Raw genomic sequence first — 19,139 nt, 5'->3', positions numbered from 1 at the left:
TTTTTAAGTAAGTAAATTTTTTACTTATTGATGATTTGAGAAAGAGAGCGAGCGAGCGACATTGATTTGTTTTTCACTTATTTATGCATTCATTGGTTGATTTTTCTGTGCGCCCTGACTGGGTATCAAACCCTGCAACCTTAGTGCATTGGGACAGTGCTCTAACCAGCTGAGTTACCCATCCAGGGCTGAAAGTATAATTAATTTTAAGGAGGAAATTAGGAGATATGTTAGTGCTTTTAAAACTAAAAAGCTTGATAAACTTAGATAAATTATTTTAAGCATTTAAAAGAATAGTAGGAAGGATGTGGGCATTCATTTCTATCACACTACTTAAATAACATTTTCACTCAGCTGTGCATATATGCAGTTGTTCCTAAAATTGCTCCCCAGATATCTCATTCTCTAGACTCATTTGCATATTAGTTCAGATTTAGGACATTGGCTTTTTCATTATTCCTTATGTCTTGGTTTCCAGAGATAGGAGAATGATATGATATGTATGATCTCTTAAAAGAGTGTAAGAATTATTCTAGCAGAAATGTAAGTTTTGAAATGAAATTTGTGTTGAATATAGTTGTATTCTTTTCCTCCTATCTACCTAATATTTAGCCTTTTCCGAGCTATTTTTTTTCTGTGTCTTCTAGTATGATCCCTTCAAGCTTTGTAGTTTTAATGAAGCCTTTCCTTTGGGGAAGTGTTTCATTATTCAGTCTTAGGTTTGAACCTTAATTCTCCACATTCATCAAAGCTTCTGTACACTCTTAAGCATCTTAATTAAGAATGTTAATATATTATAACAAATGAATAAATAATAACCCTCTTAACTATTATTTAACCAGGTATTTCTCTGAGTTCATTGGTAGAATATCAGGCTTCATTTGGAATTCTACTATGAGAGAGGCTTGATATTACTTTAAACTGATTTTCTATTTGTGGTTTTGAAAAGGGAGGGGAGTGGTGTTATTCATGTTAAAAGGGAGATGTGAAGTAGGTGGACAAATAGGAATCTGCTGTGAGGCAGACCACTAAGAAGATAGGGTTCTGCATACTAAGGGGGAGTCCAGCTTTTCTTGCATTAGACACTAATGTTTGGTCATTTTGGAAAGCTTCCACATGATAGGTACTCTTACTTTCTTACATTTCAGTCTAGGAAAAGATAGCATTTGGATTTTGGGGCAGCTCCCCCAGTTCACCAGTATTTATTCAGTGCTTATTGTGGGTGTTTTGCTAAATTCACTTCAAGATAAAATGATGAGTAAGACTATTTCTTCCTTTGGGAAGTTTAAAGTTAAAGAGACAATAAGCTAGAAATTCAAGTAAGTGATAAAGGGTACATTCTAAGTGTGGAGGAGTGCTATGGGAGCATTTGAATATTTTATAAGGATTAGCAGGGATAATTGAAACTTTTATACTAGTACGGAGTACAGTTGTGAAGAAACTTGTGGATGTAGTAGATAATTTTAAAAGATTTATGATGTCTTAAACATAAAGTTTCTACCCAAGTTATTTTTGCTTTTCCAAGTTTTTAAAGAAAGGTAATCTAAGAGTGGGACTTTTCTTGTCATGAATGTTTATATTAATGAAAAATGCTGTGAGCTTTAGATTAAGTATGTAGACCTTAGAATGTGCTACATGGAGGATGGTGCAAAAGTAGGTTTACAGTTGTAAGTGCATGAAACAGCTTATTCTGATATTATTTATTAATAGTATTTTTCATACAAACTACTGTAAACCTACTTTTGCCCCACCCTGTATTTACTAATTTAACATCGGTGGTTTTAGCCTAATGTTACATTAAACATAATAGGAAGTTTAATTGCCAGATCAAATTTTATTGCCTTTCTTAATTCTAGGTCTTAGTACCCACTGTGTCCATGGTTGGAAAGCATTTGGGAGCAAGAAAGGATCATCCAGGCTTAAAGGCAAAGGAAAATGATGAAAATTGTGGTCCTACTACTACTGTTTTTGTTGGCAACATTTCTGAGAAAGCCTCAGACATGCTCATAAGACAGCTCCTTGCTGTAAGTTAAACTGTTTATTTTTCATTTAAAAGGTTTATATTTGTTACAAATTTTAAACAAAAAGCAGAAAGAGGACTCTGAATTTGTCTTCATTTTATTTTGAAAATTTTTAATCCAGCAGTAAAGTTGAACAAACAGTACAGTGATTACCCTGTACAATAATACCAGAATAAGCTGTTTCATGCACTTACAACTGTAAACCTACTTTTGCACCATATTGCCACATTTACTCTTTATATACACACTCGCTACATACTTTTTTTGAGTAATTTGAAAGTTGTGATAAGACGTTTCACCTCTGAACACTTCTTGTGTTTCCTAAGACCAAAGACATTCTCCTATATGGTCACAAAATTATTATTGCATTTAAGAAATTTAAGGACGACACAGTATTGTTAACTAATATACCTGGATCTTTTTTTTTTTTAAATATATTTTATTGATTTCAGAGATGAAGGGAGAGGGAAAGAGAGATAGAAACATCAATGATGAGAGAGAATCATCGATTGGCTGCCTCCTGCATGCCCCCACTGGGGATCAAGCCACAACCTGGTCATGTGCTCTTGACTGGAATCGAACCTGGGACCCTTAAGTCCGCAGGCCATGCTCAATCCAATGAGCCAAGCCAGCTAGGGCTCTTTTTTCTTTTTTTAATAAGTTTTATTTTTATTTGTTAATCCTCACCTGAGGATATTTTTCAGTTGATTTTTAGGGAGAGTAAGGGAGGGAAAAAGAGAGAATCATCTATGTGGGAGAAACACATTGAACGATTGGTTGCCTCCTGCAACCAAGGTATGTGCCCTTAACTGTAATCAAACCCGGGACCCTAGCCAAACTGGCCAGGGCTAGATCTTTTTCTATTTTTAAAATTTAATTTCTTTTATAATTTCCAAAGTAGCATGTTTAAGTAGCATGTTTTTGTTTTTGACCTATGATCCAGTCAAGGATTGTACATCACATTTAATTGTCACACCTTGTTAGACAGCTTCTTTAATAAAGAATAGTTCCCTTCTCCCCACCTTTTTTTTTTTTTTTTTTTTTTAGTTTGCTTATTTTTTGTTTTTATGACATTGACGTGTGTGTGTGTGTGTGTGTGTGTGTGTATTATTGATTTCAGAAAGGAAGGGAGAGGGAGAGATAGAAACATCAATGACGAGAGAGAATCATTGATTGGCTGCCTCCTGCAGGTCCCCTGCTGGGGATCGAGCCCACAACCCGGGCACGTGCCCTTGACTGGAATCAAACCTGGGACCCTTCAGTCTGCAGGCTGACACGATCCACTGACCCAAACCAGCTAGGGCTCATTGATGTTTTTGAAGTTTGTTGTTTGTTGTTGTTTTTTTTAAGAATACCTACCAATTTGAATTTTAGTGATTGTTTGCTCACGGTTATATATGTATATATACACACACATATATATTTTAATTTATTGATTTTAGAGAACGAAACATCGATTTGTTGTTTTACTTATTTATGCATTCATTGGTTGATTCTTGTATGTGCCCTGAGCAGGGATTGAACTTGAAACCTTGGCATCTTGGGACGACACACTAACCAGGGGTCCTCAAACGTTTTAAACAGGGGGCCAGTTCACTGTCCCTCAGACTGTTGGAGGGCTGGACTATAGTTTAAAAAAAAAACTATGAACAAATTCCTATGTGCACTGTGGGCCTGGGATGAGTCGGCTGCTAAGCAGGACAGGCAGCGGCACCCTGCGGGCCGGATAAATGTCCTCGGCGGGCCGTAGTTTGAGGACCCCTGCAACCAATCAAGCTACCCAGCCAGGGCACTAGTTTTACTTCTGTATTCCTTCACAATTTGCTTTTTGCACTTAACGTGTAGCTCTATTTACTTTCCACTTCTATATGTTATTGCATTGTAGAAATGTACCGTAAATTGTCAATTTTCTACTGATGGTCATATGGATTGGTCCCGTTTTTTGTGTTTCGTGATATAATTAATAATATCATGTCTTCAGAGGTGAAACCTCAATAAATTTATATCATGTTTTCTTTTAGAAGTGGAATTTCTGTCGTAGAGCATGCTTATCTTCGGTTTAATAAGATGATGCCAATTTTTCCAAAAGTGGAACATTCCACAGGCATTTTTAAAAACATCTTCATTGTGATGTATTTTATGTACCATAATTCAGTAGTTTTAGTATGTTCAGAAAGTGGCACAAACACAACTACTAATTCTAGAGCATTTTCATCACCCTAAGTAGAAAACCCTGTAACCATTAACAGTCACTTCCCACTCTTTTTCTCTTTGCAGTCCTTGGCTTTATGTCTCTGGATTTGCCTATTCTGGGCATTTTATATAACATAATCATAAACATGTGACTTTTAAAAAATATATATATTGATATTTTACAGAGAGGAAGGGAGAGGAGAGCTAGAAACATCGATGAGAGAGAAACATTGATCAGCTGCCTCCACACCCCCCACCGGGGATGTGCTGGCAACCAAGGTACATGCCCTTGACTGGAATTGAACCCGGGACCCTTCAGTCCGCAGGCCGATGCTCTATCCACTGAGCCAAACCGGTTTCGGCTGTGACCTTTTTTGTTAACTTCAGTAAGCATAATGTTTTCAAGGTACATAAATATTATAGTGTGTACTAGTGGCCTGGTGCACGAATTTGTGCACATTGAAAGGAAATTAATTAGAAGAAATATTTTAATATCAATATTCACCCTTTCTCTATAATAGAAGTGTCAACCAAATTCATGATTGACAATAACAGATTGAAACACAAGGTGTGATTGGCGCCAGCAAGAGCTTTATATGCATTGCTCATGGGCGAGTCAACTTAGCTTTTTATATATAGAGAATAAACTTACTTAATTAGACCTGCTTTCTGATTAAGCTAAACTTTTTCCAGCCCAGTGAAGCACCCCAACTTCTCTTTCAGGTAATTGTCAGGAACACAGCAGTAAACATCAACATGAAGCAGATTATTATTGTAGATCACGCAGGGAGAACAAAGAGTAAAATATTTAACTGCAGCAGTGTTTGATTGACTATATTCTGCGCAGTGGGAAAACCTGAAGTCATTTTCAAGGCCCACCATTTCTTCTTTTCAGTCGGGTCAAGTTTCTGAGCTTTCTAAGTCTCAGTTTTCTGGCTAATGAAAAGAAAATAGGATTCCACCCAGTCTCCTATCTACCTACTCTAGGTCTTCTGTGAGGATCAAATGAGATGAGGCACGGGAAAACACTTCACAGACCTTTGGTTAAAATGTAAAATGTTTCCACCTGGCTATAAAGCAAGTCATGTTCCTGGGCTGAAGAAACTGCAAGGAGGCTAGTTGCTAGGTAGAGGAAGCCAGGCATTGCTAAGTGACGTTATTACCTTGCACCCACAGCAACTGTTTCTGGGCTGGGCTGGGCTGTGGGCTGCATTTTGGGCCATGGTGTCTTGGAAGTGTTGGCTACGATTTGGTGGGCTGTTGCTCCAGGATGGTGGCAGGGCCTGTGTCCCACTTGGGGGAAGCCAAGTGTTGCTTTATGGGTGCCAGGTCTGCAGTGCCATTTCTCTGTACACATCATGGCAGCTCCTGCATGGAGCTTCTGCCCACTGGTGGTCAGTGTGCATCATAGCGACCTGTCAGAAGGTGGGAAGGATACTTAGCGTATTAGCCTTTTATATGTATAGATAGATTGGTATTTCAGTCCCTTTTATGGCCTGATAGTGTTTCATTTAGTGGCTCTACCATATTTTGTTTACTCTTTCGTCAGTTGATTTACCATTAGGTTGTTTCCACTTTTTGGTTACTATGAATAATGGTACTAAGAATATTTGTGTACAGATTTTTGTATGGGGTTGTGTATATTTTTTCAGTTGGAAATGCCTTTTAAAAAACCTGTTCTTGATTTATATGTGCAACAGAGTGCTTTGTTTTTAAGCTTTCTTTGGATTCCTAAATTTATCTCTTTTCTGCCTTTTATTTCTTTTCCACTTTTAAGTGTTCCCTTAAACGTCTGGTGATCCTAGATTGTCATGTTTAAGAGTTAGGGATTAAAAGTCTTTATACTGGGTTTGTAAAATGTTAGTCATTATTGTAAAGCAATCTAACCAACAGCCAGCTGTATTAAATATTAATATGTGGAGGTTTCTTCTTTGAGGCTGGTTGGTTTCTCTAGAAAACTTGGTTTCATGCCTCATTAATGTATGATTGGCTTACCTGTATGGGTTGGGGTTGAAGGACTAAGTTCAAGCATTCCTTTTTTTAATATATTTTTATTGATTTCAGAGAGGAAGGGAGAGAGAGATAGAAACATCGATGATGAGAGAAAAATCATTGATCAGCTGCTTCCTGTACATCCACCACTAGGGATCCAGCCCATAACCCAGGCATGAGCCCTGACCAGGAATCAAACTGTGACCTCCTCTTTCATAGGTTGATGCCCAACCACTGAGTCACACAGGCCAGGCTCAAGCATTTCTTATAGTTTTACCTTTTTTCCTTGTACCCACTCAATATCTTATCCAGATTTTCTTTCATATCTGGTGCTTCATATCACAAGCTCGTGTGTTCACCTTCGTCAGACTAAACTCTTCATGTTCTCTGGGGGGTGGGGATTAAGGTAGTTATTTGAGAAGAGCTCTGACTTTAATTATGCTATATTTGTATTGTTAGGCAAGCACCTGTTTTTGTTCAGCTTCATGCTTCAACCCCATTCTCCACTCTACCTTATTTTTTTTATTGAGAGAGACAGAAACATCGATTTTTTTGTTCTACTTATTATGCATTCATTAGTGGTTTCTTGTATGTGCCCTGGCTGGAGTTGGAACCTGCAACCTTAGTATATTTGGATGGCGCTCTACCCAACTGAGCTACACGGCCAGGCCACCCTTCCCCCCTTTTTGTTGACCTGTAGATCTACTTGGCTTTATAGAATCACTTTAGCCTTTCTTTTTCACCAGTATCTGCCTCTGTAGACACTTGGAATTACCATCCATCCATTTTGTTCAAAATTTTGTTGAATTTTGCTGCTGTTTCTCATGCAGTGTTAGACCTCAAGTGTTTTTACCTTTTATATTATTTGATTTTAAAAACAGTAAAGAGAAAGAAATACTATTTGATTATCATTTTAGTGGTTTCTCTGAAGGGAGATTTGAAACATTTATTCACATTCAGCTTTGACAGATATTTTCTACAAATAATTTTTTTAAACCTTCTTGTTTTTTAATAATTATAAATAATGTTTTAAAATTAAAAGGAAAAGAGTTGTAACGAAGTCCCACCCTTCACACAACCTGCCCCTTAGAATTTTGGAATATTTCTGATCGTTTTATGAAAATTCACTTTTTTCATAATTAAAATCTTACTATATATGTGCAATTTCATGTCCCATGTTTTGCATCCTATATCAAGCCCTTTCGCATGTTACTAAAACTTTTTAATATATACATGTATTTTAAAACAAAATCTTTATGGATTTAATTGAATTTACTATAGTTTTTAACTATTATAACTTGGGCGTTGATAATATATATTTGTAGGATAAATAATGCTGTAAAATTTCTAATTTATTAAAACAATTTTTTGCAAATAAGAATCAGTAAGAATTTGTATTTTTCTTAGAAATAATTTGTTATATATTACTTTCATATAATAGATTTGTAGGAACAGAGTTTTAAGAAACTTAGTTGCTAATAAGATCTTTTTCTTTTTTGCTTCTATTTTTTTCTTAGTGGTAACCTTTTTTTTTCCTTTTTAAGAAATGTGGCTTGGTTTTAAGCTGGAAGAGAGTACAAGGTGCATCTGGAAAACTACAAGGTAGGTACTTTTTTCTTATTGAGATCATTAAGTAATTACTGGCTTGTTTCACCTCACTTTTCACATACAGTAATTTCAGACGTTCTTAGGATATGTGACACTAAAAATGTATGGTCAAATTTAGTGTTTTAAGTTCTCAGAATAGTTTCTGTATGATTATGTCATTAACTATATAAATATTTGGATTTATTTGTTTAATTTTACTTCCAATTTTTAGGTTACTCTTTAAGTTTAATTTTGTTTTAATATCTCTGATATAAAGGCATGGTATTAATAGTAAGACTAGTTATTAAAATGAAAGATACAGAAAAAATTAGATGAATAATCAGCATAAGAGATTGTTACTTTCATAGTTTAACTTCTCAGGAAAATGTTGTATTTATGTTGAAGCAGCCTGTTCTCATTTATAGGTGTTAGGAAGTCTGGATGGAATGAGTTCATGACATAATTAACAATCATGAAATGTGCTGATTTTGTTAACTATTTTATCAGCACTTCTAATAAGTAGTAATTTGCCTGATTAGAATTTTTCTTTAACCCTGTTTTTGTCTTTGTTCTTTTGGTTAAGGGGGCAAAAGTGAAACCATTTTCAAAGGAAATTGAAGGAAAGGGCAGAGTGACAACATGAATAATCTTTGTATTACAACATTTGGTCTCTTAACGATTTTAACTTTCCATAAATACTCTTTATCTTTCATTATTGTAGTGATATTTTACTAATTCTTTACATCTATTGGTAGCCTTTGGATTCTGTGAGTATAAGGAGCCTGAATCTACCCTCCGTGCACTCAGGTTATTGCATGACCTGCAGATTGGAGAGAAGAAACTACTTGTTAAAGTTGACGCAAAGACAAAGGCACAACTGGATGAATGGAAAGCAAAGAAGAAAGCTTCTAATGGGGTGTGTTTTCCATAGTGTTATCTTCTCTAGGCCAAATGTACTCTTTCAGTGTAAATACTCATTACAAGTGAATCTAATATGGGGCTTTACAATCCCATCGTGCCTGCGACTACTAACATGCAGGAGGGTATTTTATAGTTTGTAGTTATTTTAAGTCTTTTATCTACCCATTGTGGGTGGATGACTGTTGGTTTGCTTGTTCCAGGTTGGGATGAAGGTAGTAAGGGAGGCTGGACAAGGTTAACTTGCCAGAGAAAACATTGGTACAGACTATTCCAAACAGAGCTAATTCATTAAGGCAGCTTTGTAAGTAAGTACAAAATATATTTCAACCTACACAACTTTTATTAGTTGCCCTCTCTTTTAGAAGTACACAGGTTCTAAAATACTGAAAATAAGTCATATTATTTTCCTCAGGTGGGTGGCTATATAAAGCATAAAGCTAACCTAAAGAAAAGGAATTTTTATATATTGTAATGTATGCATTACTATCTCAACAAAGCAAAAAATAGCTAAAATCTGAGTGTTTATTATTCCTTCCTACTTCCTTTTGCACCTCAAGCAGAGCAGATCGAATATAGATTTATTATTATCTTTCTGTCTCTACAAAAACAAAACAGCCTTTTGCTCTCTTCAAACTTTTATTATCATTTAAAATAGAAATAGCTTTCTTGTATATTCTTTGTAAAAAAAAGATTCAATTAAAGCAAACTATAAAGAAATTATCACCCATATAATCCCATCACCTTTGGTAACCACTGTAGACATTTTGTTTTTTTGGGTTTTTTTAAAATATATTTTTATTGATTTCAGAGAAGGAGGGAAGGGGAGAGATAGAAACATCAATTGGGTGCCTCCTGCACGCCCCCTACCTGGAGATCAAGTTCGCAACCCAGGCATGTGCCTTGATGGGGAATCAAACCGTGACCTCCTGGTTCATAGGTCGACACTCAACCACTGAGCCATACCGTCTGGGCCACTGTAGACATTTTGGTTCCATGTTTTTCCAGATAGTTTTTGTGTGTATGAATATAATTTTGATTGGAATATGTGTATTTTTCCTTCATAAATACAGGATTGAATTTTAAAGTATTGTTTTATAATTAGCTTTTTTCCCCATCTTTCCTTGGACTTCTAATAATATTTTAACTTATTTCTCTGCATTTAGTTTCCTTTCATCTGACTGTTTACAGTACTGGTTATATTTCTAAAACATAATTATAATTATGCCTACTCCCTGCTCATCCATCCTTAATGGTTTTGAATTTCTTACTGTTTGCTGCAGTTTACCTTTCTAGTGTTCCCCATTCATCCCCTTTCATTCAGTCATGTATCCATACAAACTTATTTGTGCTTTGCTGACATCTCAAGTCCTTGTTGCCCATTCACATAGTGTAATTAAAATGTTACTTGCTTCAGCCCTAACTGGTTTGGCTCAGAGGGTAGAGCGTCGGCCTGTGGACTCAAGGGTCCTAGGTTCGATCCCGGTCAAGGGCATGTACCTTGGTTGCGGGCACATACCCAGTAGGGAGTGTGCAGGAGGCAGCTGATCGATGTTTCTCTCTCATCGATGTTTCTAACTCTATCCTTCTCTCTTCCTCTCTGTAAAAAATAAATAAAATGTATATTTTTTAAAAAAATAAAATAAAATGTTACTTGCTTCATCATATCTAACCCTGGATTCCTCTCAGAATTAAATTCTCTCTATATCAAGCAGGTTTGTACTGCTGTTAAAATAAGTCTGCTTTGTAGTATATATTGTTTGTAATTCTCCGTCTCTCACTGCCTCTTATACCCAGTTTCATTCTCCTGTCCTCCATTCTCTGATTACAAGATAGAAAGGGCAGTAAGTTCACAGAGTGTGTCCCTTTATCTTGTACCTCCCCAGAATCTAGTACTGTATAATGTCTTGCCCATAGCAAAAACGGAATAAGCATTTATTGAATAAGGAAATGCACGATTTTTGTGTGACTCATTTAATTTGTAAATCACCATTAGCCAGAGCAAACACAATTTTAATTTGTGTATGTCTTTCTTCAAGAATGGAAATAAAGCCACCTCCAATAAAAATAATTTTTTCAGATAAGTTGAAATTTTAAAAAATTAATAGGCATGACTCCTATGTACATTTGGAATGGTGCCCAGGTATTTAAAGTCATAAGACAAAGTACATTATTTTTCTGAAATGTCAATTTTCCTCAATAATGCAGATTTTAAAAGCGTCAAGCAGTTGTTAGAAAAAAAATTTAAGTAACTTAGGCAAGTATAACTATACTGTGGAGTAGATGGCAGATTTGTCATGATTTTCCCAGATAAAATATGAGAGGTTACTTGTTTTTACTCCTTTATTGATTTGTTGGAGAAATTTAGAAAATAGTGGCTTAAGGTGGATGATAGGAGAATAAGACTTTGAGATACTGGTATGTTACTTTATTCAGGCATTTTTATGACTCCCAGGCAGAAAGGAAAAAACACAGTTGGGTAGTTCTCTTTGACTAAAACAAAACAAAACAAACACACAAAACCCACAAAACACCATAAGCTTGTCTAGAAAGAGATTTTTCTGACCCAGAATTTTAACAGGAATTATGTGTCTTAGTCTAATGGCTTGATTGAAAGTTTTCATTTAGATTTTTCAGAATTTGTACAAGTAATTCTTTCACTTTTAGTAAAAATAGTTCATTTTGCTGATCTATTTCATGTTCTGTTGCTTTTTGGCTATTCAGCAATAGAGGTAGAACTATCTGCTTGAATGTCACAGTTAGTGGTTGTTAACTTATTTCTCTGCATTTTGACAAGTGTTGAAATACAGATATCTCTGGGAGGAGACACTTATATAGATGCTATAGGTAGGAACATCTTCACATATTTGCCTGTTAATTAGTCTGGCTAAATCTACATTTCCTCAAAAGAAAGAGCTCTGCATTTGCTTAAGTCCCCAAAGAAGTTCTTGTTTTGGATTCTAGAAGTCAGTGCCAAAGAAGCCTAAAAGAGCTGTTTTCCAACTTTATAACCAGTAGCTTTACTATTGAAGTTCTTAAATTTTTCTGAAAAGTGCTTATTTTGTTGCTTTTTTCCACACTTCTCCACCATTTTAAGTTTTAAGAAGAGAGGAATTGAGAGTAACGGGAAATTACCCAATGTTTTGAGGCAGTTTCTAAATTTTGTGGTTTGAACTGGATTAATTCCTTAACTGGGAGATTTGAAATAAAACCTAGAAACAATAATAATAGTACCACAATAGAAGCCAATAATTTTTTCACATCAACACAAGTAACAATCTAGACTTCTTTAAAAAATAATGAAGTTTTACAAATAGTTGCTTATTTTTGAGAAGGATTACAACATGAGTTTTGTGTTTTTATAATGTTACGTGTGCAAGTCATGGGAATAAAGACTTGTGCAATATTTAGAGTTGATATTTTTCTTAGTATGTATATGATTTTTTCTTAAAAATATTTTTAAAATTGATTTTTAGAGAGGAAGTGGGGAAGGATAGACAGATAAAAACATTGATGCTACAAGAACATCATCAATCGGCTACCTCCTGCTCACCCCACACTGGGGATCGATCCTGCAACCCGAGCATGTGCCCTGGCCGGGAATTGACCTCTTGGTGCCTGGGTTGATGCTTTACTCCTGAGCCACACCAACTGGGCAGTATATGATTTTTATAAGTGGTATTCCCACTTTATAGACATTTTAGAGAGCAGGGGTGGGGGAAAATAAACCATTGTTTCACTTCTGACCTATCTGATGCTTGCGTTTAATTGTATAAAACAAGCACGTTTGTTCCTTAACGTGCTTGTTTATTTTAAATAGTGGCTAGCATAGTGTACATAAAACTATATTTTGCTTTTTTTCACATAATTAAATTTTCAACTGTTGAGTTAGGAAATATTCTTAGTTTGTGTAAGTATTGAGCAAGACATTCTGAAAAATTGGGAAAACTTGGCACATGTTTTGTGCAGTATGTTAGTCCTATGATTTAATCTTCCTATAGCTGGGTAGGGGTTAAAATATTAACTACCCAGGGTAGAAAGGGAAAGAAATGTTGAAAGTTTATTTTATAAAGCTAAGAGCAAAATCAAGTCTGCATTTAATAGAACCTCAGATTTTTTTTTTTTTAAATTAAAAAGTATTTGTATTGATTTCAGAGAGGGAGAGGGGGAGAGGGAAACATCAGTAATGACAGATAATTATCCATCGGCTGCCTCCTGCATGCCCTCTACTGGGGATCGAGCCTACAACCTGGGTATGTGCCCTGACCAGGAATCATACTGGTAGCATCCTGGTGTATGGGTCAATGTTCAACCATTGAGCCACACCGCCCAGGCAAACTACATAGATTTTTTTGAAGAAAACATGTTTGTTTTGTATACTAACTCTTAGAATGTTTTTCATTTTTCTTGGTTGATTCTTCCCACCCCACCCCCCCTCCTGACTTTGCCTTGTTTTCTGTTTTGTTTTAAGACTGCCAGGCCAGAAACTGTCACTAATGATGACGAAGAAGCCTTAGATGAAGAAACTAAGAGAAGAGATCAGATGATCAAAGGGGCCATTGAAATTTTAATACGTGAATACTCCAGTGAGCTCAATGCCCCTTCACAAGAATCTGACTCTCACCCCAGGAAGAAGAAGAAGGAAAAGAAGGAGGACGTATGTGTTACTAAATTCTGACAACAAGTCATTTCTACAATTTACTTTTTATGGTGCCACTCTTGTGCTTTCAGTACATTTCAACTTTTGAGGGGAAAATAGAAGAATGACTAGCATTTACAATAATTGTACTGTTGAGCCTAATTTGACATGTTCTACTAATTAACTCCTCATAATTTTGCCAAAACATTTCTGTTTTCTGTGTTTAAAATGCACTGGCATTGAAGCTTGTGCTTAGCTGTGGATTCAAATTCAGTAAGGAAAAAAGACCTTTAGTGATGAAATGTAGGCACTGATGTTAAGGGGTAAAGTAAAATGTTTTTGTTTGGCTATGAAGGACTGGCCTCGTTTTACCTAATTATCGTTCAGTCTCTGCTCCAAGCAAGATGCCGGTCTCCTTCACTGAAGAGTTTTACCCATTCTTTAATTTTTAGCTGTGTCTCCTTGTAACCACGTCTCATTCCCCTCCATGGACAGTAATGCTGTTCAGATTCTAGCTGGAAGACTGTGAAAGAGCAGCACAAGATGAAACACTCTTCTGCAGTGTATTACATTATCACTACTCTGTCTGACCAAGCTAACTGAACATTAGGGAGTCCAGGTTAAAAGAAAATGTTTGGTTTTCTTATACTCATTTCTTTTGAATAAACAGAAATTATGGGGAGTGTTTTTAGAAAATATCAGAATTATTTTATATGCATGGATTGCATATACATGAAAAAGTATATTTTGGAACATATTGTGATTTAATATCAGGGTTCATATTATTTAGGATTTCATTGACTTATTAGGCCAGCTTCAATTTTCTTTGTGGCCAAATACATTTTTATTACTTGTCTCATTCTTTTTCACATGGTCATAAATACCTGTCTGGTGAAATGCCGATAGTTGGGAATGGTAATTGGTAGAGTTAATCAGGTACAGTGTAATTGAGGTTAATGGGAAAGGAGAAAGTAACTAGACATATATGTTGGATATGGATTAGGAAGAGTGGATCAAAGAAATCCTGCTCTATGGCAGGAATTATGGATACATTTTATTGGTATGATTGTTTCCTATATCTGGGTCAAGAAAAAAGCGCCACTAGTATGAGACCCTCCCTATTCTGTTGCTTAGGGAAGTTAGAGGGAGAGGAGGTGATGGGAGAGGTTATAGAGAGTGAAATATTTTTATTATCATGTAATTTAAAATCAAGAAAATGCCCCAGAGCCCTGACCGGTTTGGCTCGGTGGATAGAGCGTCGGCCTGCGGACTGAAGGGTCCCTGGTTCGATTCCAGTCAAGGGCATGTACCTTGGTTGCGGGCACATCCCCAGTAGGGGTTGTGCAGGAGGCAGCTGATCGATGTTTCTCTCTCATCGATATTTCTAACTCTCTATCCCTCTCCTTTCCTCTTTGTAAAAAATCAATAAAATATATTAAAAAAAAAGAAAGAAAATGCCCCAGAAGCATTGCTTATAGTATAAAATAGCATTGTTTTGCAGATTAATGTGAACTCTTGTGTTTTTTAAAAAAAATCTTTGTGGATATTTTTGCAGATTTTCCGCAGATTTCCAGTGGCACCTCTGATCCCGTATCCACTCATCACTAAGGTTTGTTTACATTGAAGCCTTTGACAATAACTGTGTTCACTGCTAATTGTCAGATTTGTAATTCTTGTCTACCAGAGTTTTCACTAACTCAGATCATTACATTTGTTACTATATAAGTTCTTTTTATTTATTTACTCTTATCTTTTGTAAGACCTGTACAGAATATCTAACATTTACTTTTTATTAGATTGATCTTTATGCGTTGCCTCCTGTCCCCTGTCTTTTAGGAAGATATAAATGCAATAGAAATGGAAGAAGACAAAAGAGACCTGATATCCCGAGAGATCAGCAAATTCAGAGATACACACAAGGTAGTATTCTTGTTTTTTCACTTGATACCAATCTAGACTTTTTACAGAATCCAAAGCAAACAGACAAAAAAAAATCAACCTTACATTAGGATATAAATTTAAATGCTTTTTTAGGTTTAATTGATATTTAGATAGAAACAAACAAAACCAATATCATATTAAAGTGGACCTTGACATATATTTAATTTTTTTTGTTGTTACTGTCTACTCTGCAGTCATCTCACTTTAATATGAATAAAAGCTAATTTTATTTTTAGGTTTCAACATAAACATCAAGGGCAGATTTAAACTAGATTCAAGGGGGCAGGATAACATACACTGTAGTGTATTTCTGGGGGCATTTATTTAACTTAATCTTAGGACAACCTTTTCTTTAGAGCTGAGGTTAAAAATTAAGGTTTATATTTGTATAGATTTAATTTGAGAGGGGGAGATTTTAAAAAGTAGGTCAGTGATTACCAGACTTACCAAATTTTAGATGCATGGAAGAACTGTAAATGCCCATAAAGCTAATCTATTCATTGACCCCCACCATTATGATAGAGATCATATGGTGACTAATGCAAGATGAAACACTCAGCTTGGAAAGTAACAAGGAATAGGATGTAAGTATGAGCTTCTGTTTTTTATTATATTTATGGATGCCCCCTCAGAAAAATATGCAAAGGGGTAACTGGCTTGGAAATGGGTATTTGTGTGTAGTAAATCTCACGAGTTTTGCCTATTGAAAGCTTCTCTCAATGATAGTGCATCTGTGAATGTTCGCTGATGTTGAACTTGATGCTTATGGACAGTGAAATGCAAAAACTGCATGAAATATATTTTGATGTTAAAGATATTAAGATATTACTGGTTCTTCCACATAAGACTGAGTGACCTTTAATTCAGTGAAACGTTGTATTCATTTTTTCTTTTATTTTTTCTTACTGCTTTCAAAAATCCAAGTTGACAGTTAATGTCACTGAATCAATGCTGCTGAACACTTATTATTCATGCCCAGCCCTAGCTCACATACACAGTGCTTTTTCAGGAATTAAATATGAATAAAAGCACAAATGCAGTTCTCTCAACTTAATTTTTAGTTAAAGGGGTAGTGTGTGGGAAGTCATTTTAGAGGACTACTTTTGATTATGTTTAATACTCAAACTCAGGGTCTGAGTAAGCTTGAAAATAGTATACAGTTGTGTGTGTGGTTTACCCCCTTTTTGTTATTTGTTAAACCCTGTCATGTCATTGGTAAAATATGACAAAATGGTGTTTTTAAAAAATTATTTCAAGATGTTTGCTTCAGAGTTTGAGAAGCTGTCAGGCATTTGACTGCCTTAGGCTTATTTCACTGTAAGGTGGGTGGGGGAATGTTTTGAATTTCCAAAATGTGCTTTAACAAAAAGGTCAAAATGAAAAACTGTTCTTGTTATTGGGTGGATGGTTAAAGAAAACGTTTAAAACTTGAGTAACAAAAAATGAGCTCAGTGAACCTTTGCATGTTTTGGTATGAGTTTACTAAATAACCACAGACTGTCAGGGTATCAGCGTGGCAGGGGGCGTCCATTTACAGCACGGACGAGTCTGAAGAGAGAATAAGGTAAGATTTATGATTTCTTTCTGTTCTTTCCTCTTCATTATTTCCTTATATCATTTTAGTCTCCATTTCCTCTTTCTTCAGTCTTTGTCTTAAAATACATATATGTGTGTGTATCTATTTACCACATATATAATCTTTTAGAAATGCATTTAGTATGGACCAGATTCACTCACTTTTTCATTTACTTAGAACAAAAACTTTCAATGAGTTCTGAAACAAATTATTACTTACATAAGTGAAACTATACACCTAAGAAATAAGTAGTGCAGTGAATAAGCAAGAGTAAAATAATTGAGGAATTCTACAAAAGAAATTATTGGAACAGCTAAAATAATCTGTAAGTATTTATCTCAGAAATAAACAAATTTCTTTATAAGTGTATGACACTGAGGTAAGTGTTATGTAGTCTAGCCTCGTTTTACAATTTAAATTTTTACAATCCATTAGAACTGTTTCAAAAATTAGAATTGCCCCTTTAAATAGCTTTTAGTTTCTGTCCTCTTTCTACCATTTCTTTTTCTCTTTCCTTTGTAATTTCAATGTATTCAGTATTAGCTTTGCCTGCATTCTACTTTGATACAGACTGGCTCAGTAGCTGAATATATTGATTTTTCATGCATTAGCTTTTCTTTCATAATCCTCTATCAGTTCTCTGATCCATGAGCAAGAGAAAAAGAGTATAAAAGGTAAGATTGCTTTTTAAAGTTGTTTTAAATGCTTTACATGACTGAGAAAAGAAAAAATGAACATTTTATTGTTACAGTTTAAATTTCATTTCAGTGACTCTAAACATGGAACCAAAGGGATAAATGTGTTTTGTTTTTGTTTTGTTTTGTTTTTCCTGTTTGGGGTATTTTTTTCTTCTTCTGAGCTTGTATAGAAACCGTGTGGTACACTGGTAATCTTGTCAGGGTACAAACTTGGTCTGACTTTGTTAATTTGGTTTATTTGTGAACCATGTACTTGCTCTTCCTCCCAGAAACATAGCTTGTAGGCAAGGTTAATCCAGTGTTGGCGATCCATGTCCTAACACAGCATCTGTAAGTTAATATGCAATCATTCCTTCCAAGGATGGATTTATCACTGTTGATATATTTTTATTGTCTTATAGGCATAATGGGCACAAATATGTTGCTTTTACAGTTAAGTTAAAATTTTTGCTTGAAGTGAGTGATTTTTCAAACTTTTGAATTTGGTGGGCTGTCCATCTTGTAATGGTGGGAGTAAATGTTTCCATAGATAGGCAGATCTTGGTTGAATTTACCTTGCCTTTTGGAGGGTGGGCATACCAGAAGACATATTATTTAGTTGCGTTACAGACCTGACTCTTCTTCTCCACCTCCTCTTTAAAACCCTTAACCACAACCTTTAGGTAGTGGCAAGTTGTGTTTTGAAATTAGTATCCATAATCCCACTGATTTACAGAAATTTATAATGGGAAGAATCACATTTTTGCTAAGTGATTGTCTTTTTAGAACTCTATGAACCAACACATTCTTCATGGTCATTTTAGTTATATAATCATTGAGTGGCTAGCCACACTTGACACAATCTCCCAGCATCCAAGATTGGAGATTCCTGGTCTGTGTAGAGTATATGGTTTTGCACGAAATCTATCTAGTCTTGTGATTGCTTCAGTTTAATTTGTCAAGTAAAACCACAAATATTTAATGGCAAAGTACCAGTGGTTTTTTTGTTGTTGTTGTTCCCAATATTGGGAATTGTGCTGGGAAAAATCTGAATACTGGAGCTACAGATTAATTCTAAAAGTACTTTTATTGGTTTCTAGAAACTGGAAGAAGAGAAAGGCAAAAAAGAAAAAGAAAGACAGGAAATTGAGAAAGAACGGAGAGAAAGAGAGAGGGAGCGTGAAAGGGAACGAGAAAGGCGAGAACGAGAACGAGAAAGGGAAAGAGAACGTGAACGAGAAAAGGAGAAGGAACGGGAGCGGGAACGAGAACGGGATAGGGATCGTGACCGGACAAAGGAGAGAGATCGGGATCGGGATCGAGAGAGAGACCGTGACCGCGATCGGGAAAGGAGTTCAGATCGGAATAAGGATCGGAGTCGATCAAGGTAAGGCTTTATAGAAATTATTGTTTTCGTGATAGCTTTAATTGAACTGCAGGTTAGCACTTTGTAGGATGACTTACATTTATGTGATGAGAACTTCCTTAGCCACAGAGCATGCCTGGCTTGCTGTATCGCATTTGTAAAACATTGGTGAAAATAACAATTTTAATTTTAGGATTAGTTTCTGTCTTAAGCCAGTTTTTACAGACCC

The 19,139-nt window shown here is 35.6% G+C and overlaps 1 protein-coding gene across 2 annotated transcripts in view; it reads left to right on the top strand.

Annotated features, from left to right (window-relative positions):
- Positions 1 to 19,139, top strand: part of RBM25 (RNA binding motif protein 25) — a 47,430-nt gene that overhangs the window by 10,160 nt on the left and 18,131 nt on the right. For both annotated transcript variants that reach the window (XM_080650280.1, XM_080650279.1), the window contains 7 exons: positions 1,857 to 2,024; positions 7,751 to 7,808; positions 8,549 to 8,709; positions 13,183 to 13,368; positions 14,906 to 14,959; positions 15,187 to 15,270; positions 18,645 to 18,931. In XM_080650280.1, coding sequence (XP_080506406.1) covers positions 1,857 to 2,024; positions 7,751 to 7,808; positions 8,549 to 8,709; positions 13,183 to 13,368; positions 14,906 to 14,959; positions 15,187 to 15,270; positions 18,645 to 18,931 — 998 coding nt within the window. The remainder of the gene's footprint in view (positions 1 to 1,856; positions 2,025 to 7,750; positions 7,809 to 8,548; positions 8,710 to 13,182; positions 13,369 to 14,905; positions 14,960 to 15,186; positions 15,271 to 18,644; positions 18,932 to 19,139) is intronic.

Source organism: Plecotus auritus, assembly GCF_963455305.1.
Source record: "Plecotus auritus genome assembly, chromosome: 1".
Taxonomy (NCBI): Eukaryota; Metazoa; Chordata; class Mammalia; order Chiroptera; family Vespertilionidae; genus Plecotus; species Plecotus auritus.
The sequence above is the reverse complement of the archived record's forward strand: the minus strand, read 5'-3'. Positions and strand labels throughout refer to the sequence as shown.